The 23647-nt window shown below is 37.3% G+C and overlaps 1 protein-coding gene across 9 annotated transcripts in view; it reads right to left on the bottom strand.

Annotated features, from left to right (window-relative positions):
• LOC105475570 (UBAP1-MVB12-associated (UMA) domain containing 1) overlaps positions 1-23647 on the bottom strand; it is a 308802-nt gene that overhangs the window by 88174 nt on the left and 196981 nt on the right. The window contains exon 5 of one of the 9 annotated variants that reach the window (XM_071094874.1): positions 12717-15415. The exons of the other annotated variants lie outside the window; for them this stretch is intronic. Coding sequence (XP_070950975.1) covers positions 15326-15415 — 90 coding nt within the window. The 3' untranslated portion in view covers positions 12717-15325. Of the gene's footprint in view, positions 1-12716; positions 15416-23647 lie in introns of those variants that run through there. 9 annotated transcript variants of the gene reach the window in all.

The following is a 23647-nucleotide window of genomic DNA, read 5'->3' as shown; positions in this document are numbered from 1 at the left end:
TACCCTACACTACATTCTCCCTATCACTTGTAGCATGTAAAACACATTCTCTTCCTTGCTTAACATTCCTCAATGCCTTTGAAAAAAGACCAAACTCCATATCATGACACACAAGCATGACCTGGCCTTGCTTACCCCTCCAATTTCTTGTACTGTTATTCCTAAACTCTGCATCCATACCAAGCTATCTGCTGTTATCTAGACCTTCTCATGGTGCCTACTGCTTTCCTCTCCCCCAAAAAGTAGGTATGTATGTAGATTCATGCATGTGTATGTACACACACTTTCTGTTTAGTTCTGAGCCTTGGCTCGTTTAATTACTTTAAGTTAAGACATCCTCTCTTCTACTCCCTTCATCTTGCCTATTTCAATTTGCCCTTCCAGGTGCACACAAGCCTTTTTTTAGAAAGACTTCCCCCACGAACTCCCCAAACCTGGGCCAAGTAACCATTCCTGTGTTCCCATAACAGCCTGTGCATACTTCTCTCAAAGCACACATCATACTCGACTAGAATTCCCTGTCACCCCCACAAACCTATGGGCTGTCCAAAGCCAGGGGCTATAGCTTTCATTTCCATTTCCTTCCCAGCCAGTACAATGTGGAGCTCATAACAGATAATCAATACATATTCACTGAATGACTGAAAAATCTAACTTTCTTCATAAATTTTATATTCAAATTTCTTCTGAATAAGCTAGGAATTAGGATGTTGAGCCTCAATTCCTTCATTTGTTTCTTTGTTCTTCTAAGATTTTACCAAACCCATTTTGCCCGTTATCACCAACGTGATAAACTATGGATGGTATTAAATGCAGAGATAAACTGGTTCGCGACTCCAGCTACATCCATTTCCTCAAGCATGAGACAGACTGTTCCTTGACTTGCCAAATGAACAGTTTCACAAACATATCTCCTAAAGGAAGTTTAATGGGGTCCTGCTACAATGTAGATGAAACCGTTGGGGAAAGATTTTTCCTACAGACCCGTCTTCTCACTGAGCTAGCCTCATCTACTCCAAAGTCCCCTTAACCAGCCTGCCTTACACAGTTCTTCTCTCCCAGGAACCAGTGTTTCTCTCCAGCTACATGGTATAGTCTGGAGGGGCTGCGATGTAGCCTATGCTTGGGGACAGCGGACAGGAACAGCAGCAGGGTGGCAGGACTAGGTAGGCACTGAAAAGGAAGGAGAGCCTCAGAGATGAGAGCTGCAAAGAAGGATAGGCAAGGGGATAGGCAGGTGAATTCCATTTATTTAACTGCTGTTCACCTCTGTTAGAGGGAAAAGCCTCATATCTACTTCTCTGGTTTCCATAAACAGAGATTTTTTTCTGTAAAGAACTCTGGCCTTCTGCTCCACCCCTTATTCCTCCCCAAGGAGGTAGGCTGAGTTACCTAGTTGGATCTATATTGTTTAGTCACAACCCTTATGACACTAAATGTGTGGGCTTTTTCTTCATACCAACCAATTCTCCAACTCTCTGAATAACAACTGAGTGTTCTACAATTCAATTCAATTCCAACGCTAACTTCCTGGAGGTAACCCAAATCCCACAGGTTCAGGGCTCAGTCTCACAAGGCTGCGCTCATTTCAGATGTCAATCACAAACTCATGTCACAAGTACTTTTGACTGATGAGCTATAAAGTCAGGGATTCCCACAACTGCCTCCTCCAGGTTGATAATTTGCTAGAGCAGCTTACAAAACCCAGAAAAACAATTTTCTTCACATTATTGGTTTATTACAGAGGATACCCTCATGAACAAACAGAAGAGATGCATAGGGCAACATGAGGAGAAGGAGTATGGGGCTCCCACACCCTTTCCAGGGACCTCGCCCTTCTAGAACCTCAATGTGTTCACCAATCCAGAAACTCTTGGAACCTACTATTTAGGGGTTCTTAAGGAGGTTTTATTACATAGGCATAAAAATCATTGGCCACTGGTGATTAACTCAGTCTCTAGCTCTTCTTCCTTCCCACAAGTTAAGGAGTGGGTCTGACGGTTCCAACCCTCTAATTACATGGTTGGTTCCTCTTGCAAATGGTTCTTCATTCTGATGCTATCTAGAAACCACCAAGAGCCATCTCATTAGTACAGTATGTCCTCAGATAACATTGTTTTGTTCAATGTTACAACATGGATGAGAAAAAAATCAATTATTCAAAGGGCCACTATGTGTGTGGAGTTTTCATGTTCTCTTCATGTCTAGGTGGGTTTTCTTCAGGTACGCTGGCTTCCTCGCACATCTCAAAGCTGTGCATGTTAGGAGAACTGGCGTGTCTGCGTTGTCCCCATTTGCTTGAGTGTGGGTGTGTATGAGTGTGCCCTGTGATGGGATGGTGCCCTGTTCAGCTCTGGGTACCCCCTCATACCCTGAGCTGCTGGGATATGCTCCGGCAACTCCAAACTCAAATAACTGGGTGAGTAATGTTCTTACTTGTCTTTATTACTATTTCTTAAATGTAGAGCTCACATTTATTTCAATGTTTACTATTAGAAGTGGTTTGATCTTTATTTAGAAGTTTGGTGATTTTTTTGTGATCACAAATATACCATAGCAACTTAACTCTTATTTCTATCAATTAATCTGTGGTAAAACTGGTTTTGTTATATGTCATTTTGTTATATGTCAAGTTGTAGCTTCCAAGAACCTATCAAGAATGTCAATGGAGGGTTTACTGTATAAATTTGGGCATGATTGAAAGGAACCTGCTATGGATAACAAAAGATGCTCCTCTTACCCCTATCACTCAGGAAATTCAAAGGGTTCTAGAAGCTCAGTGTCAGGAACTAGAGACAAAAACCAAATACATATTTCTTATTATCACAGTGGATGACAGACACAAGTCTATATTTCTAGGTGGGCTATGCTAAACCCCAATATCCTAAGGCCCAGGGAGAGTCTCTTTCTCCTTATCTCTCTACTTGGACTGCGGAAAAAAGTGACCAAAGGGAGAGTCTGCTGTGGTGCCTTAAACTTCCCCACAGATGTAGACACGGAACAGTAGGAGTGCACAAGTCCATCTTAGCTATTACACTATCCACCCACAGCTGTATGTATCTTGTTTCTCTGTCTGGTGGCTCTTTGGTCTTATTTCTCCATTGGCTCTGGATATAAGAAGGAACAAGAGTGCCCTTTATTAGGACTTAAGACCCCCACCAACTTCTACTGCTCAAAGCAACTCCATTTAGATAAAAAAGGCATATTAACCACACCAAAACAAAGCAAAACACAAAACAAAAACCAAAGTAAAGCAAATGTTAAATGATCTATAAATTTAAAATATAACAAACTAAGGGTTTAAAAACCTTGCATGCCCTATAGTACTATACGAAACAACATATTGGTACAATTTTATCAAAGTTTCATAATTCAGTTAGATCTAAGAGATCAGAAAAGTTCTCATCAGAAACTTGGAGAAATAACAAATAACATTTGTATGGTGCTTTATACGGTTTTCAAAGTAGTTTCACATGTATTGAATTTGAACGTCACAACTCACTAAATTTGATAGGGAAGCTATTATTTCATTCTCATCTTCTGAGGCTCAGAGGTTAGTGACCATCACACCACCACTAACTGGCAGAGACTTACACTTTGGGTCTTCTGACTTAAAATCCAATGCTCCCTGTCCCATACTCCAAGTCAATGGCAGTCACATATAGACTATAAAACAAGTATGTATCCCCTGTGTCCAGATCGTAACAATGTCGATGTAACCTACATAAGCAATCTCTAACAACATAATCCAACTTGGCCAAGCTGATTTCTTTTTTTGTTTTTTACATTAAATCAGTAATATTTCAATTTTATGTACTATAGTATAATTTCACAAAAAATGTTCTACTGAAGTTTACCTAGACATTATCATAATTTTCTTTATGAGTCTAAGCAAACTGAATTGGTTAAAGCCTTCCAGTAAAGACTACCATCAAGGGAAATAATTTTAAATGTTACTGGTCTGGAGTTATTTTGTTTTTTATTTTGTTTTTAGGTCTCAAGTTTAGCAATTTCTTCATGGACAAGTGTCATCTGGATTGGAAAGTGAAGGTTCAAAAATAAAGACTGTGCCACTATAGAAACCGAGTTTAAACTAACAGTTCAACTAAGCATCTTATTACTAGGTTAAATATACCAAGCTGGCTACAACACGTAGTAGCTTAGAAAACTACAGCATCTAATCACAACCAAGGTTGCAAAAACAGTTAAGGCTTCTGTGCACGAATTCTTCAAGCTTATTATGTATCCCACAGGTCTGAAGAACTTGATATCCCTTGTTAGTCACACTGGATTCTATTAATACTTAACTTCCCATTTATATAGCCTTATTTATTGTAAGTATGTATTCAACTTTTTCAGAATGTAATGCAACAAGATCATATTTTTTTCCAGATAATTTAAAAGGAAAGCAATGAGAAATGATCTTGCCCATCTCCTCAGCATACTGAATATTAATTACACTGAAATGAATAATACTCATTTCAGTGAAACAATAAAGTACTTCACTCATCTACATATACAATAAGAAAGAAAATGGAATAGTTTCCATTTTTAAACCTGGTAAGAAAATATAAATATACTAATTTGTTTTTATATAATTAAATAAATTGACATCACTTATATGATATTGACTGAATGCAAATAAATGTCATAAGATACAGTCAGAAATACAAAAAGAAAGTAAATCTAAAAATATTAAGTAACAGCTACATGTTGGGTTTTTTGGTGTGTGCTTTGATAGAATGAACATTTGCCGTTCTCATAACCTAAGTATGATATATACTTTTAAGAACAAACAATTAAATGTTATGACAAACAACAATGAATATAGTTATTTCATGTTAAGGCTATTGTCTGAGCACAAAAAACTAATCTGTTCTGTTGCTCTTAATATATGCTGAAAAATTTATGCTTTGCCACTGTTTCTACTATTATTATACAAAAACATAAATATATAATACTTGGTATGTACTTAGAATTGCTCATGTTCACCCTATGTATAAACATCTCTCTAATCTCAAAAAGTAAGTAATTCTTCAAGAAATGGGAACATATTGGAGAAGAAAAGCCTTATTTTCTGTGTAATTTGAATTTGATATACAGAGTAATCCACATACTTGGAAACACTATAGTTGGTGAATACACAACTGTGTGTTTTCATACACAGATGAAAGTAAAAGGAAATGTGTCATACCAAATCGAATACAGAAATTATGAGGGTAGGCTAATTAAATTCCACTGGGCGTATGAGTGATAGTGTAACTCACACTTGCTGCACCTAACCCAGAATTCCACTAGAAAAACAATGTTTGGCAAACTGAAGAGGTGAGCAGAAAGCTGTGTCACTTGACCTTGGCTCTCACTTGCAAAAGGTTATATTTCAAAATAGAAGATGGGGTTGGAAAAGTAAATACAGCTGTGTTTTCTTCGCCCCAGTATGAAGATGAAGTGGCCATTCAGAATGGCAGGAGGCTGAGTCCCTTCTTGGTGCACACACATAGCCCAAAAGAGTGTGCTATTATTTCATTCCATGGCTAACTCAGGACAGTAGTTTGTTATTGTGGTAAAATATACAAAAATAAAATTTACCATCTTAACCATTTTTAAGTGTATAAGTCAGTGGCATAAGTAAATTCACAATGTTGTGCAACCATCACTACTATCCCTCTGCAGAACTTTTTCATCATCCTAAACAGAAACTCTACACCCATGAAACAACCCCCCATCCCTCCTCTCCCCAAGCTCTGGGTAAGCTTTTTGTAAACACTTTTTGTCTCTATCAATTTGCCTATTATAGGCACTTTATATAAATGGAATCATACAATGTATATCCTTTTGTGTCTGGTCATTTTACTTAATAAAATGTTTTTGAGGTCAACATATGTTATAGCATATATCAGAATTTCATTCCTTTTTAAGGCTGAATAAGATTTCATGGTATGTATATGCCACATTTTATTTATTCATTCATCTATTAATGGACATTTGGTTGTTTCCATCTTTTGTCTAATGTAGGACAATTTTTTTTTTGAGACGGAGTCTTGCTTTGTCGCCCCAGGCTGGAGTGCAGTGGCGAGATTTTGGCTCACAGCAAGCTCTGCCTCCCAGTTTCACGCCATTCTCCTGCCTCAGCCTCCAGGTAGCTGGGACTACAGGCACCCGTCACCATGCCTGGCTAATTTTTTTGTGTTTTTTAGTAGAGACGGTGTTTCAGTGTGTTAGCCAGGATGGTCTTGATCTCCTGACCTCGTGATCCACCCGCCTCAGCCTCCCAAAGTGCTGGGATTACAGGTGTAAGCCACTGCACCCGGCCAGGACAATATTTTTAAGTAAAAGGTGGAAAAGTTGAGAAACAAGTCTAACAGATTCATTAGGATTTGATGAGTATAGGAATACAGAATATTTAAGTAGATGGATGACAATTAGCAAGGGCCTGAAGTGAGAGAAACACAAACTGTGGTTCCTGCTTATTTTGAATTATAAATTTATTTAGGTAAAATAAATTTGTACATTTTTATAATACTCTCTTTGCTTGTCTTTAAAAGTCATAATTAAAGTAATTCTTGTCAACTTAATATTTTATAAATTAAAATCTGAATATCATTGAGACTATTTCAATCTTGTTTGAAACAGCTCCATAATCCCTAAGACCTTTCACACACACTGGAACTCTACACTACAATTCTTTTCTGTGGTTATTATAAGGGTACAAGATGTCCTCACCCACTCTTGGAGAAAGTCGACCCAATAAAACAGAGTAAATAATACTAAGAAGTGATTAAAAATGAGAAGCCACAATGGTGTCCAAAAATCATGAGTGGAAAATTTAAAGTTCACATAGCTTAATAAATTTCAAAAATTATAATGCTTCAACAAAGTAACAAACTTTACATAAGCAACCTGGAATTTCTTAAAGGAAAATACAGTCTAGTGAAAAAATGCCTTCAGATCAACAACAGAAAAGTTGATTAATGTATAATCAATTCTTAAGGTCATCTTTTTCCAGGATTCCTAGATTTTTGGGGAAAAGAAGGTAATTATCAGAATATATGCTGTTACTTGTACATCAAGTTGAAAATTAATCTGCAAGAGTTAGCAGAGAGAGCACTAGACTCAAGTCTCAATGACCCCTGCCTCTACCTAAACTGTGTGACCTTAAGCGAATCATTTAACCTTTCTGGGTTTCAATTTACACCTCTGAAACATGAGATAATTGAACCAGATGATCCAGCTCTCAAATGCCACGCTTCCAAGTAGACTTAGACCACAAATCTGCAATAGTAAAAATTCTTAAGGAAATAGTACTTAAATCAACATAAATGGTAACAATAGAAAGAAAGCAATTACTGAGAAGATACTCGTAATTCAGAAAGATATTCCAAAGGTTATTTGAAGGACTCATATAATGGAAGAACACCTAACTTCACATTGCTCTTGATTATGGTAAGAAACATAAACACTTAGGAGTCAAATAAGAAAAATACAGTGAGTGCCAATCTTCTCATAAGCATGGCCTAAAAATAATCTTTATAATTATTAAGAAGTCAGAATGTATTTTCTTAGGCTACTGAGTTCACAAGACAGACAATCCTATATACTTGTAATACACAGATGTAGAAAAATTATTATAATATGCCTTGAAATCAGGAAAACAATAAATTAGATCAAATTAAAATTTATCCTGAATGCTAGTGCTTGAAAAGGCAATTTAGTTTGGAGGAGCTGAACTCTGGCAAAGGAACTTAGGAACACTTTCAAGATTGCTGGCCTCAGTGTGCTGGGAGGTATTTTCATTAGAAATATCTCTAGGAGGCCGGGCGCGGTGGCTCAAGCCTGTAATCCCAGCACTTTGGGAGGCCGAGACGGGCAGATCACGAGGTCAGGAGATCGAGACCATCCTGGCTGACACGGTGAAACCCCGTCTCTACTAAAAAATACAAAAAAACTAGCCGGGCGAGGTGGCGGGCGCCTGTAGTCCCAGCTACTCGGGAGGCTGAGGCAGGAGAATGGCGTGAACCCGGGAGGCGGAGCTTGCAGTGAGCCAAGATCACGCCACTGCACTCTAGCCTGGGCGGCAGAGCGAGACTCTGTCTCAAAAAAAAAAAAAAAAAAAAAAAAAGAAATATCTCTAGGAAATATATGAGTTGTGTTCTTTATAATTTTTTGTTTTATTCCCATAAAGAGCAAGGTGATAAAGTAAAATTTTCCTGAGATTAGTGGCAAAATCTGGAGAGAGAAGGGTATTAAGAAAGATGTACATGTATGAAAGAAAGCAATTAGCTAGAGGTGGAAATGACTGGTTACAAGAAGTGAAAGTGTGAGCATAATCCGTCTGCTAACTGTCAGAAATGGAAAATCGGATGCGATAGGGAAGAACCTCACATACTTCCTTCCTGGCCACCATGTGACTTTTCCATGGGTCAGGCTGGCTTTTCTGATGACCAAACTAGGGAAGAGAAAAGCTTGGAATGACTGAGAGGAAGAAGCAACATCACACAGTTCTCTAGCACCCAGATGATTATGTATTTCACCAAAGTTTCTAGGTAGTCAACTTTCAAAACCCAGTACCAGATTTTCCTTTAGCCTTCTAAATCATTGCTATGGTTTCAACTGCCAAAGTGATCTAAAAGTGAACATCTATAATTTCCCAAAGTGTTTTTAAGTGTATAGAAACTATGCTTACAGCCCAACAGAGCTTCTGTTTTTCCCTCCTCTGCCCTCTTTGCAGGTGAGTTAATAGTAAGAATTCTCTGAAGAAACTAAATAATTTATGGTTCACTCCTGAGGGTAAAAATAAAGTGGTTTAAAATATGAGCCCTGATACATACTAATAAATAAATTGTATTAGCTGTTACCGATTTTAGTTTCATTAACTTTATGCTGAGTCAGTCTTAAGCTTCCGATAGTGTGCCTATTTCTACTACCTCAGTTATCAGTTCACACTGAATGAGCACTTACTTGCCACTCACTGTTTTAGGCTCTCTACCTGAGTCTAATTTAATTTTTCCTTTATGAGGTAGGTACTATTTTAATCTCCACTTAAATGGGGAATACTGAAGTACAGAGAAGTTACACAGTGTAACTCTGGGGTCATAAGCTTAACCACTATTTCATGCTGCTTCCCAAATCCAACAGAGTGTAAGGACATTTCACTTCACCACTTTTAAAATGCAAAGCTATTGTTTCTAGAGACCAAAGATTATCTTCTCTTTCAGAAAGGGTTATAGATTCTTTTCTAATAATCATACTTATGTTTTCTCCCAAAACAAACAAACAAAGCAGATGGAATATGGACGATACCATTTTCTTGGAGGGGGAAAAACATTGGCTGTTGTATTATGTGTCATTTTTATATCCAGCTCGATATGCTAATTCTATGTGGATTTTAGAAACCCTGAAATTACAGGCTGTTTGGACTATTTTAATCCCTAAAAGCACTGTTATGATCCCTGAATAATACATTTTAAAAATAACTGTTTACCTTAACCAAATGTATTCCAGTTAAATTTAAGAACCTAAAGTCATAACACACTGTCCTTTGTTCATGAGTACCACTCTTCCTGAGACAAGCCCTCTGTGGCCAATTGTCCAGTAACAGGGACTGACTGCATTCAACTGCCCACATTCTGTAGCCCATAGCACTTGGCAAGCAATGGCAAGAAGGTGCCAGATGGCTGGGACCTGGGCTGCAATCTGTTCTCAGGAAATGAAAATATACCTTGCCTTTAACAGGCTGAAACACATGATCTGGGCCCACTTAACATGATTCCTGAACCAATTATGCTAAGAGATTATATCAGAGGCTAGAAAAGAGAATGAGAACATTTCCGGGACTCAATATAGTTGTAAACTCCTGGGTGGACCCTTAAATGTGGAAAAAAAGGGGAAGTACATCATCAGTATTTATGCCCAAAGTAGTACAAAAAAAAAGTGGTGCTTTCATGCTCAAAGACTACAGTTGATTTTTTAAAAGACCCATATATATATTTTACTTCCTATTTATTTAATTGCTTTGAACTAAAACCTAAACAGAAACTGATTAATGTGATATAGTCCAAAATAGAATTTTTATGGTGGTTGCTTGAAAAAGTATTGAAAATATCTGGGATCATGAACTATAAAAAGAAAAGCAAATCACCAGTTGAAAAGTTTTTAAAATTCTGAGTAGACAATCAGTGAGAAGGAAACATAAAAACTATTCTCACTTGCACAAGAATGTGCCCAACTGATGCTACTCCTTCAGTTTTAGTTTTTATATCCAAAAGTTAATTTGTTTTTGAAAAGACACCTGTATGGTCAATATATGTAAAGTATATGCTTTTCTGTAGCATGAGCTTTGTATTGTCCCCTAGTATGGTTTACTTGAGTTTAGGGAAACTCAATTAATGTAATATATCACATCAATAGACTAAAAAATTAAAACCACATGACCATCTGATATGGTCAACTCAATAGGCTTAGGAAAAAAACATGAAAAAAATCCAATACCCTTTCATAAAAAGAAGAAGAAGAAAAAAAAAATACCCAATGACACAGTTTGGCAGTGTCCCCATCCAAATCTCATCTTGAATTTTAATCGCCATAATCCCCACATGTTGTGGGAGAGACCTGGTGGGAGGTAATTGAATCATTGGGGTGGTTTTCCCCATGCTGTTCTCGTGATAGTGAGTGAGTTCTCACAAGATCTGAGGGTATAAGCATCTGGCATTTCCCCTGCTGGCACTCATTCTCTCTCTTGCTGCCTTGTGAGGAGGTGCCTTCTACCATGATTGTAAGTTTCCTGAGGCCCTCCCAGCTATGCAGAACTGTGAGTCAATTAAACCTCTTTTCTTTATTAATTACCCAGTCTCGGGTATTTCCTTGTAACAATGTGAGAAGACACTAATACAATAAATCGGTATCGAGGTAGTGGGGCATAGCTTAAGATACCTGAGAATGTGGAAGCAACTTTGGAATTGGGTAATGGGCAGAGGTTGGAAGTTTGGAGGACTCAGAAGAAGACAAGAAGATGTGGAAAAGTCTGGAACTTCCTAGAGACTTATTGAATGGCTTTGACCAAAATGCTGATGCTGATATGGACAATGAAGTCCAGGGTGAGGTGTTCTCAGGTGGAGATAAGAAACTTGATGGGAACTGGAGTAAAGGTCATTCCTGCTATGCTTTAGCAAAGAGACTGGCAGCATTTTTTCCCTGCTCTAGAGATCTGTGGAACTTTGAACTTGAGAGATGATTTAGGGTATCTGGTGGAAGAAATTTCTAAGCAGCAAAGCATGCAAGAGGTGACAGAGCATAAAGTTTGAAAAACATGCATACAGATGATACAGTAGAAAAGAAAAACCCATTTTCTGGAGAAAAATTCAAACCCTCTGTAGAAATTTGCATAAGTAATGAGAAGTCAAATGCAAATGCCCAACAAGGAAAATGTTTCCAGGGCATGTCAGAGAGCTTTGCACCAGCTCCTCCCATCACAGGCCTGGAGGCCTAAGAGGAAAAGATGGTTTCCTGGGCCAGATCTAGGGCCCCCCACTGCTGTGTGCAGCCTTGGGATTTGGTGCCCTGTATCCTAGCCACTCCAGCTATGGCTAAAAGGGGCCAAGGTACAGCTCAGGCCATTGCTTCAGAGGGTGCAAACCCCAGGCCTTGACAGCTTCCAGGTGGTGTTGGTCTTGGGGCACATGGAAGACAAGAATTGATGTTTGGGAACCTCTGCCTACATTTCAAAGGATGTATGGAAACTCCTGGATGTCCAGACAGAAGTTTGCTGCAGGGGTGGAGCCCTCAAGGAGAACCTCTGCTAGTGCAGTGTAGAAGGGAAATGTGGGGTTGGAACCTCCATGCAGAGTCCACACAGGGGCACTGTCTAGTGGAGCTGTGAGAAGAGAACCACAATCCTCCAGACCCCAAAATGGTAGATTCACTGACAGCTTGCACCATGCACCTGGAAAAGCCGCAGACACTCAACGCCAGCCTTGAAAGCTGCTGCGAGGGGCTGTACCCTGCGAAGCCACAGAGGCAGAGTTGCCCAAGGCCTCAGGAGCCCACCTCTAGCATCAGCATAACCTGGATATGAGACATGGAGTCAAAGGAGAGCATTTTGGAACTCTAAGGTTTAATGACTGCCCTACTGGATTTCAAACTTGCATGGGGCCTGTAGCCCTTTGTTTTGGCCAATTTCTCCTATGTGCGACAGGTATATTTACCCAATGCCTGTACCCCCATTGTATCTAGGAAGTAACTAACCTGTTTTCAATTTTACAGGCTCATAGGCAGAAGGGATTTGCCTTGCTTTAGATTAGACTTTGGACTTGGATTTCTGGCTTAATGCTGGAATGAGTTAAGACTTTTGGGGACTGTTTGGAGGGTATGATTGTGTTTTGAAATGTGAAGACATGAGATCTGGGAGGGGCTGGGGTGGGATGGTATGGTTTGCCTCTGTGTCCCCACCCAAATCTCATCTTGAATTGTAACTCCCATAATATTCAGGTGTTGTGGGAGGGACACAATGGGAGGTAATTGAATCATGGGGGTGGCTTCGCCCATGTTGTTCATGTGACAGTGAGTTCTCACGAGACCTGAGGGTTTAATATGCATCTGGCATTACTCTTGCTGGTACTCATTCTCTCTCCTGCCACCTCATAAAGAGGTATCTTCCGCCATGATTGGTAAGTTTCCTGAGGCCTCCTCAGCTACGTGGAACTGTGAGTCAATTAAACCTCTTATCTTTTTTTTTTTTTTTTTTTGAGATGGAGTTTCGCTCTTGTTGCCCAGGCTGGAGAACAATGGTGTGATCTTGGCTCACCACAACCTCTGCCTCCTGGGTTCAAGCGATTCTCCTGCCTCAGCCTCCTGAGTAGCTGGGATTACAGGCATGCACCACCATGCCCGGGTAATTTTGTAGTTTTAGTAGAGACAGAGTTTCTCTATGTTGGTTAGGCTGATCTCAAACTCCTGACTTCAGGGGATCCGCCTGCCTTGGCCTCCAAAGTGCTTGTATTACAGGTGTGAGCCACTGTGCCTGGCTAAACCTCTTTTCTTTATAAATTATCCAATCTCAGGTATTTCCTTATAGCAATGTGAGATCGGACTAATACACCCAAAAAGTAAGACTAGAAGGGCTCTTCTGCAACCTGATAAAGTGTGTCTATAGAAAACCCAAGCTAACAACATAATTAATGGTGAAATGCTTTTTTTAGATGCTTTTCCCCTAAGACCAGGAACAAGACAAGGTATCCATTCTTGCTACTTCTATTCAACATTGTACCAGAGGTTCTAGTCAGGGCAATTAAGCAAAATATTGATGATAATAATAATAGCTATCTAAATTAGGAAGGAAGAAGTAAAACTATCTCTATGCACAGATGATATGATTTTCTATATAGAAAATCCTAAGGAATTCATTAAAATACTATTGGAACAAATAAGTTCAGCAGGTTGCAGAGTACAAGATCAATATACAAAAATCAGTTGTATTTCTATATACTTGGAATGAACAATCCAAATACGAAATTAAGATAATTTCATTTACAATACTATCAAAAATAATCAAATGACTAGGAATAAATTTCATGAAAGAAGTACAAAACTCATACTCTGAAAACTACAAAGGATAATAGAAAAAAATTAAAGAAGACCTAAATAAATGGAAACAAAATCGCACATTCATGTATCAGAAGACAGTATTGTTAAGATGGCAATACTCCTCAAATTGAACTACAAAATCAATGCAATCCCTATCAAAATCCCAACTGATTTCTTTGTAGAAAAGTGGATCCTAAAATTCATATGGAATTGTCAGGAAGCCAGAAGTGCCAAAACAATCTTGAAAAAGAACAAAGTTGGAGGACTCACTCTCTGATTTCAAAATTTATTACAAAGCAATAGTAGTCATGAGACTGTGGTATTGACATAAGGAGAGAGATATAGATCAATGAAATGAATTAAATGTCCTGTGTGATATTATGATATATGTATATACTGATTTCCGTCCACAGTTTCTGGCTCATAACTCCCATAGCCTTTGTTATATAATGTTGGGGTGCTTTAGGCCTCAGAAAGAAGACTCTCTTTCTGACCTTCTCCCGCCCTCTTTTCATGGCCCAAGGCAGGACTCTACTCTGAATGTTGGCTATATGACCCTCATTCCAGAGAGGGTCCTGCCTCATATCCTGGAGGACGAAATGCTGCACAGAAAGGCCAGAAGAATGTGAGCGGACAGGTCTTGCTGGGTTTCCCCACTCAGTTTATTAATATTAGATCATATCCATTTTGTCCAGTCACATTTCTACATAGTTGTCAATCGTCTATCCAATGATGTCTGCACAAAAGCCTAGGAGGACAGGGTTCAGGGGGCTTCTACAGAGCTGAGTATGTGGAGGCTAACAGGAAGGAACTCATTCACGTGTTGGAAGGTTAGCACACGCCAGCTCCACAGGGACAGGGTTCCTGCACTCATGACCCTTCCAGACCTTACCCCGTGTATCTCTTCATCTGGCTGCTTATTTGTATCCTGTGAAATATCCTTTGTAATAATCAGTAAACATGTTTCCCTGAGTTCTGTGAGCCACTCTAGTAAAGCAGTCAAACCCAAAGAGGGGTTCGTGGGAACCCCAACTTAAAGCTGGTCTGTCAGAAGATCCAGGGGCCTGGACTTGTGACTGTTGTCTGAGGTATGAGGCAATCGTGGGGACTGTGCCCTCAATCTGTGGGATCTGACACTATCTCGAAAAAGATGAAGCAAAATTGAATTGGAGGACACCCAGCGGGCGTCTTCTACAGAACTAATTGCCTGCTTGCTGGTAGGGTGATATTCCCACATATTTTGAGGTCACAGAAATCTTCTGTGTTGGCTGCTGTTATGTTGATGTGAGAGTAGAGGAAAAACAGTTTGAGTTTTTCCAAACATCCAGAAATAAACCCACGTATCTGTGGTCAACTGATTTTTGATAAGGGTGCCAAGACCATTCAATGTGGAAAGAATAGTCTTTTTAACAAATATTGTTGGGATAACTGGATAGTCACAGCAAAATAATTAAATTGGACCCTTAAACCATATACAAAAATTAACTCAGAATGGATCAAAATCCTATAAAAGCTAACATATAAAACTCTTAGAAGAAAACACAAGGGTAAACCTTCAGGGCCTCACATTTTGAAATGGATTCATACGTATGACACCACAAGCATGAGCAACAAAAGGAAAAATAGATAAGACCTCATCAAAAATGTAAACTTCTATGCTTCAAAGGACATCATCAAAAAGTAAAATGACAACCCACAGAATGAGAGAAAATATTTTAAAATTATATATTTGATAAAGGACTTGCATCTAGAATATATTTTTTAAAAACCTCAACAACTCAAAAGACAATGAATTATTCTTCCTTCCTCTTTCTCTTCTCTCTCTCCTTCTTTCTTCCTTAAAAAAAAAAAAAAAGACAATGAATTAAAAAGAATAAGCAAAGGATCTGAGTAGACATTTCACCAAAGCAGACATACAAAAGTCCAATAAGCATAGTACTAGTCACCAAGGAAATGCAAATCAAAACCACAATGAAATACCACTTCTCACCCAGCAGGATGGTTATAATCAAGAAGTCAGATAATAACTTCTGGTCAGGATGTGGAGAAACTGGAACACTCCCACACTTCTGGTGGGAGTGCAAATGGTGCGGCTACTTTGGAAAATGTTCTGGCAGTTTCTCAAAAGGTTAAAGAGAGTTATATAAGACCCAGCAATTCTACTCCTAGGTATGTATCAAAAAAATTGAAAACAGACATTTGAACAAATACTTGTAGATAAATATTCAGAATAGTATTATTTACAATAGTCAAAAGGTGAACACACAACTGAAACATTCACAGACTGATGAATAGGTAAACAAAATGTGGTATAGCCACACAATGGGACATTATACAGCAATAAAAGGAATGAGAAGGGAGTACTGCTTCAACAAGGATGGCCCTTGAAAACATTACACTAAGTGAAAGAAGCCAGTCACAAAAGACCACATACTATATTATTCCATTTGTAAGAACCATTCAGAATAGGTCAATCTGTAAGAGGCAGAGCAGATCAGTTGTCAAAATTTCACTTTTACTTCCAACATATCAAAGCTACATGTTCAAGTAAAAAGATACATACTGGTCATAAGTTAGGTTTTACATATCTTCAAACAATTAGTTTCATAAAATAAGTATTTTCATTTTTTCCCCAAATATTTTTGGATATCATAAATCCACATTCATTTTAAAATTTATTGTAACCCATCTATAGTATTTAGATGAACCTAAAAGAAATGTTGTATATTCTACTATATAAAGTGTTTAAAAATCACTAAATACACCTTTGTAAGACCCCCTTCCATCCTATAATCATTAGTGGCCCAAATCCTTCATTTTATTGTTAGCATTGTTCTAGTAATAATTATCTTCAGATATATGAATTAATTGAAAAAAATCAAGCTCTTCCATCACATTAAGACATACCTTTCTTAAAAAATTACCTTTATGTTTAATAATTGTCAAAATTTGGAATTACTTATATTGTTTTGACTGATTATATACCAGAAATAATTAAAATAATAAGTCAGAAGAAATTTTATAACACTTGGCCTTATGGTCATGGTAAATATACACATATTTTAAATTAATCTATCAATTTTCTTTGTTGCCAAGAAATATGATATCGTGATCAATAAAAGACTTTCAAGATAAAAGATACAATTCTTTGGGGGGAAGTAGATGGAAATCTGAGTTCAAGGAGAAAAAGGAATGATGTAAAATTTCTGAATTGAGAAAGAGCTGTGTCACCTTCCAGGCAAGATTTCCTAAATCTCTACCTTTCCCTTCCTTTAACAATGCTCACAAAAATAACTTTTTCAAGCAAACATTTCAATAATAGTAAGCTTGATTTGGCATATCCTCTATTGTCATTTTTGAGAACACTGTAAGTGTTATTTGACTCTACCCTCCTTGGTGGAAGTACTCTCTTTGGTATTGAGTATAATTTTAACCAAACTGTGAACACTTTAGACACCAGACCAACTGTTGATATAGAAACTGAAGACTTCCTGCAGGAAACCAACCAACGCTTGTGTAACTTCAACCCAATTACCAATTTCACGGCAATGTTTTAAAAATTGCTAAAATGTGTTTTCTTTCTGAAAACATTAATCATGTGTCATTTTATTTTGAGATGGCAAACTGAAACACAGATTGGCCACAGTGTATATCTTGAAATATTCAGTAGCATAACAGAGTCTGTTAAAATCAGTTATTTGAGGGAAAAATGAAACAGAGACTAGTAAGTTGAAACAGGCTATACTTTAGTCAATTAATAATGTTAACAATTGTTAAAAATTATCATTTTTCAAAATGCTATGCCAGATAATACATCATTAGTTCAAAGGAGCTTCTACAGGTATCTTTCAACAATTCATTTATTTAATAAGTTTAAAAATTCCTCATTGACTTAATTCATATTGGTTTGATACATCAAAAGATGACTGTCAACTAAAAATATCTTAAGAATTTTGTAGCTACATGTAAAAAAAACCAAGTGGCTTTAAGAAATTTGGCCAAATGGGTATAGATAATGGTTTTGGTTTTTACAGTTAAAAAATGTGCATCCTGGGTGGCTCACGCCTGTAACCCCGGCATTTTGAAGGCTGAGGCAGAAGAACTGCTTTGAGCCAGGAGTTCAAAACAAGCCTGGGCAACACAGCAAGACTTCATTTAGATTTGAGTCCCTGTAATGTGTCTGGCACCAAACAGAGTGGGGAAGAGTGCATGATGCTGCCTTGGTAAGAATCACAGTCCAGTGCAGAACTTCGGAAAAACACTAGGAAACCAACTGTGGCAAGTGTTATAAGGGGTAGCAGCATGCAATGAAATGAAATGGGATGGGCAGTAGGGATGAAGAGGGAAAAAGACAACTAATTTTGACTGCACATTCAGAGAAACGCTCACTGGGGAGGTGAGGTTTCAACTGAAATCTGGAGGAAAGGAGACAATGTCATAAAAAATAGAACCTGAAGCTAATTCAGGCAGCCAGGGTAACTGAGCATGTGGCCTCTCCAATGAAATGGTGATGACAATACTGTCATTCCTATCTCACAGAGATCCAGTGAGAACATACACACACACACACACACACACACACACACACACACACACACACACACATAAAGCTATGTAAACTGTGAAGCATCGGCTAGAGTGAAAACCATCTTGGTTTCCTCAGCACTAAACTGCTTCCTGGAATGCAGAACTTTCAATGCTAAAACTGGACAGTCTCAGGCAAATCATGCTCATTGGTCACCCTAAGCTGTATCACTTTAAAACAATTATTATGATCAAATATATTTTTAAAATAGAATGAAAAGTCTTTTAAGTAAACTTGTATGACTCAATTTCCATATTTCCATGTTAAAATATTTGAAATTTTGGAACAATTACTATTGAAAAGTATTGGTTTTAACAATACTTTTTAAAACTTAACATTAAGTTTTAAAATCCAATTCAATGTTATAATAGCAGTATTTGGAATAGCCATCAAAGCATATCAAAATTTTACCATGATTTTGAAAATCCAATTAAAAAATATTACTACTCAGCTGAGCTTTTTAAGATAGTCTCATCTGTTTACATTTTATTTTATATATGTGATATTTTATGAACATCATATTTGTAATGAAAATATCTCCAGCTATTAGAGTTGTATGAATTGTAGTATCTCTTGCACGTAATAATTACAAATTTGTATATATCTATGGAAAATAAGATGTCACTATAACCAGATTTGACCAAGAACTCTTAGTTCAGTGGTGGAGGATTTCTAGGGAACAGAAGAAGACTAAAGATATTTTAAAGAAAAGATAAATACTTGATCTTTACCTTTTCTTTGAGATAAAATGGATACTATGAGATATTATGGAATATCATGCTATATATTCTTTACACATGTGTCATTTAAATCTGTACAACTACCCTACAGATAAATAGTATTACTCCCAATTTACAGATAGGAAAGTGAGACACAGACACAGTAAATAAATGGCCCAAGGTCACAGTTCATATATCACAGAACACTACTCTACACTGTTCTTAAGAACTGAATTCTGGATTACTTTACTATGCATGAGTAAATCTCTCACTCAAATATAGACTGTTCTCACAATACTAGCAAAGAGAGTGTTAAAGCTTAGCAAGAGAAAATAACTAGTTGCCTAGTATTAACAATTTACCAAGGAAATACACAGCCTAGAGGCCTTATTCTTACTGGTATCATTTCCCAGTTATATGCTAACACGATAGCTGTTATTGGAAGATACCCAATAAAAATTTGTAATTTATGACATATTTGTATTACAAGTGTGTAAGGAAATTTGGAAACTCTACTACAGTATTAACTAGATCTATTTACAAAATATTTCTGCTGCCATAACGGTTCTGTATGTAAGGTTTCCATAGGGAAAACCATCGCCATTTTTAGAATAGCTAATAACTGGTATTTCAAATTTATGAAACAAAAAGGAACATTTACCTACAGTATAAAGAGACTCTTTGCTTTAAAGAGTTCAGTGAAAAATTCTGAAGAATAGACATTTCCTCTTATAATAAAAGTGTCAGAGTCACAAAAAGCTAGTTTCACTGAGAAGGGCACTGGTCTTAACATTTAAAAGAAATTTCTAGTCTCAAGCTTTACTACTATACTAAAATGCTATATGACCTAAAGCAAGTCACTTAAATTCTCTAAATTCTATGAGGTTTCCTAAACTCTAAAATGACAGGGTTAGATGAGAAGATCTTTATCCCTATAGAGCAGCTCTGTTAAATAGAAATAAATAAGAACTACATATGTAATTTAAAATTTCCCAGTAGCCACAGTAAAAAAGGAAAAGGAAACAGCTAAAATTATTTTTAATAATATATTTTATTCAACCCAATATATCTAAAATGTCAGTTCAAAAAATAATCGGTATAAAAAATTATTAATGAAAATTTTAAATTCATTTTATGACACGAAGACTTTGAAATCCAGTGTGTATTTTACACTTACGGCACATTTCAATTCAGACTACCCACATTACAAGTGTTCAACAGCCACATGTGACTGTGGCTACCATATTGGACAGTGCAGCCGTAGAAGTCTATTATGTAATAATTTATGTAAATTTTTTTATTTAAAAAAGTTCACCTTGGCTGGGGTTTCCTTTGTACTCAACAGAAATTACCCACGTTTTTTCTACTGTTTTAAAGTATCAATTGTAAAAAGATAAGTTCTTAATGCAAATTAAAAATCTTTTTAGAAGCATAAAGGCTGTACATAGTAAATTAAGGGGTCCCTAATATTTTATATGAATGTGTTTAACGTATTAGTTGGATCACTAGCATCTTACATGGCATTGGAGGGTAGTGATGAGAAACCTGCGGATGGTAGATATCTAAGAAAAAAATTACCTACTTAATGAATCAGCCTTGTGTTCTTAGAGTCTACCTTTTTTTTCTTACAGTCTAACTTTGAACTAAAATGGAAAAAAGATAAGAAAAAAGAATCCAGATAATCATGTGTTAGGTGAAGTCATACCAAAAGAAGGGCCGTCATTTTGACCTGAACGTCAATGAATACCAATTGCAACACGGTGATGTTGGGGAAGATACTACCAACGCCAGTCAATGCTATAAAATGCACCTGGGCTCCTTTAAGAGGACATACTAACAATACAAAATAGAAGTTAATAGCAGGGACATGGTTAGGTAGGACACTTTAAAACAACCAGGACCTACACGATAGATAGTATTCAAACATTTAGCTGCACCTTGAAAGGAGAAATGGTAAGTCTGCAGCACAGAGCCTGTTGAAAGCAAAAAGAAAAAAAAAAAAATTCTGGACTGTGTCAGAATTTGTGCCCTCATGTCAACCAGCTTCCATTCTGAGATTCAGATTAAGGTTCTGCAATAATCGCATCTGCAAGTGACCACATACAGGATATGTGGGAAATGCTGTGCTAGCCTCTTATTGAGAAAGAAGAAGAGGGGACCAGAGTGGTCCTCAAAATAATTTTGGCCATACATTTTTATTTAGTCAGGTAGAAGGTGGCTATGAATTTAGGATAAGTATTCAGGCATTATGTAAAAGCATTCATTCATTCCCACTGGCAAGCCAGAAAGAACACTTTGTCATAAACCAAGAATTAGTATCTCCCTCAGTTTACTCTTGCAAGCAAATGTCAATTTTAAACAGAAAGCACGGCAGGTGAGGGTGCAGGCGCCATCGGGTGGGGGTTCCCTGTTAGTTTTTGCAATTATAGGGAGGGATGGTTTTAGGGGATTATAGAATTGACATTGCTTGGCCTGGGGCATGTCAGTTGTTCTGTCCATTTGGTAAATTGTGGAAGTATAATTTTTCCTGGGTGGAAAGGGTTTTATCTAAGAACCACGAAGTGACAAGGAATCCTCACTGCAGAAAACACAGCAACTCTTTCATTACATCTCTTTTTTTTTACTAGGTCTTAAGTTTATTTCCAGCCTACTAGGTCCATATTCATGAACAAGTTTGAACTCCATCCAAATATCCAGCACACTAAAATGTTAGGTAATAATAAATAAGACAACTCTAAGTAGTATACTTCATCTCCTTTCATACATTGTGTGTGTTAAATACGAATATTATTCTTCATTGCCAATCCACTCAGAGACTAGTTCAAATAAATAGGGAGGTACATAAAGCTCTCTAAGCAATCAGAAGAACAGTACTCTAAGTTCTAACAACCTTTCACTTTAAAACAGGTTTCCTGTTCTTCACAGGAGAATCTACCAGTCTTGAGCAATCTTTTTAGTGCTAGAATCACCCAATGAGCAACTGATTCAGCCAAGAAAGAGGTTCAGCTTTGCAGTGAATCTCAGAACAGACAAGCCTGGGCCCCGATAGGGACACCTGCGTGCTAAAGCAATTGACCTTTCACAAACTTTGCAGTCAAATGCTCAACTTTAAAAAGCAGTGAGCTTAAAATGGCATCTTTTGCTTTTCTTTCTTAAAGTGGCAGGGAAACTTTACTCATTTTCTGCAAAATCAGCTCACTAACTCTTAAATTTGTATGTCCAGAAAAAACCCTCTTTGAAGGGCTGAGAGTACTGAATGAACCATCTCAAACAGAGCCATATTATTTAAGAAATGGCAAGAGTATCCACTTGGCCCATGGCATCCCCCTTCATAGTCACAGGACAGACCCTACTGAGTTTTTGTAACTACCTTCGTCCCTTATAGACTGAGAGGTCTGGGAGGGCATGGACAGTGTCTACCTTTTTAACAACAACTGTAGTCTATCTTCATCCCTGAGTATCATGGCTGGCATATCACAGGTGCTTAAATATTTATTGAATGGGGAGAAAAAGAATTTTCTCAGGACAGGCTAAAAGAAACAAGGATGGATCACCAGTGACCAACATTCTGAAGAATACATATTGAGTAAGGAATGTACTCTTTATTTTAATAATAGCTTTCTTCAGATAATAAGCTTTCTTAGTGAAATACCCATATAATATTAGTTCTAAAAAAAAAAAGTAACTTAATTTGCCTTGCCACATTTTACTCAATACCATCAGGGAACTGCCCACAGGTTATCAGAAAATACAGTATTATTTCTCTTTTAGACCTTAATAAATCATTCTAAAATTTGATGGATCACAATCACAAGTTGGAAATAAGATATCTAAAGACCTTGTGTCATATTGGCAATGCCAAATCAGGTTTTAAAGCTGTCTAGGTCTTGGTTGTGCTTATCAAAGTAAGTTCCACTTTTTGGATTAGAAATACAACAACAAAAAATAAATGATGATAAAAAACCATTATGTGTAGAAATTTCTAATTTGCAAAGCATTTCCACAACCATTTGCTTTTAACACCACCCCTGTGCAGAGTTATCCTCATTTTACAGAGAAAGAACTGGGGCTCACAGAACTAAGCCACTCAGTGTCATGCAATTATAAATGAATAGTTGGGAATTTCAAGCTTGAAATGAGGACAAAGACGTTGCTGAAAGTATCAAAAACTGATTGGTTTATAAAACATAAACTTTAGTTCACTGTTATTGCTTACCTAACATACCCAACGGAGACACTGTACAGAAATTACACTGTTTACTGCCTGGTGTCATTGTCCAAAGTTGTCATCATTATTTTTGTTTCATACAGGGCCTTGGAGAAAAGTGTATGGCATTCCATATCAGATGATAGGTTTTTAAATTAGATATTTTATTCACTTATATACAAGCTGACATGAATTATTATGGAGTGTAAAGACAATTGGAAACAAAACATAGGAGGTATGTCTCTTTATAGCAAGCTAAAATCTGGCTGGATATAAGAGAGAGATGTATCTCATTACTCTTCAAATTAGAACAGAACTATTCTGGAATGTTCCAGATGGGAATATTTTCTAATTCTTTCTTTGATATTGTCTTTTCTAAGCTGCTTGCATGCCAGCTTTCCCAGTGATTCAGTGAATGTATATTAACATATATTTTTGTATGCAATTGTACAAAAATGTGATCATTTGTGAGCCAGGAGTGGTGGTTCACACCTGTAATCATAGCACTCTGGGAGGCCAAGATGGGAGGATCACTTGAGCCCAGGAGTTCAAGACCTG

The sequence above is a fragment of the Macaca nemestrina genome, chromosome 4 (genome assembly GCF_043159975.1).
Source record: "Macaca nemestrina isolate mMacNem1 chromosome 4, mMacNem.hap1, whole genome shotgun sequence".
Classification (NCBI taxonomy): Eukaryota; Metazoa; Chordata; class Mammalia; order Primates; family Cercopithecidae; genus Macaca; species Macaca nemestrina.
Note: the sequence above shows the minus strand (reverse complement) of the source record. Positions and strands in the feature narration are given on the sequence as shown.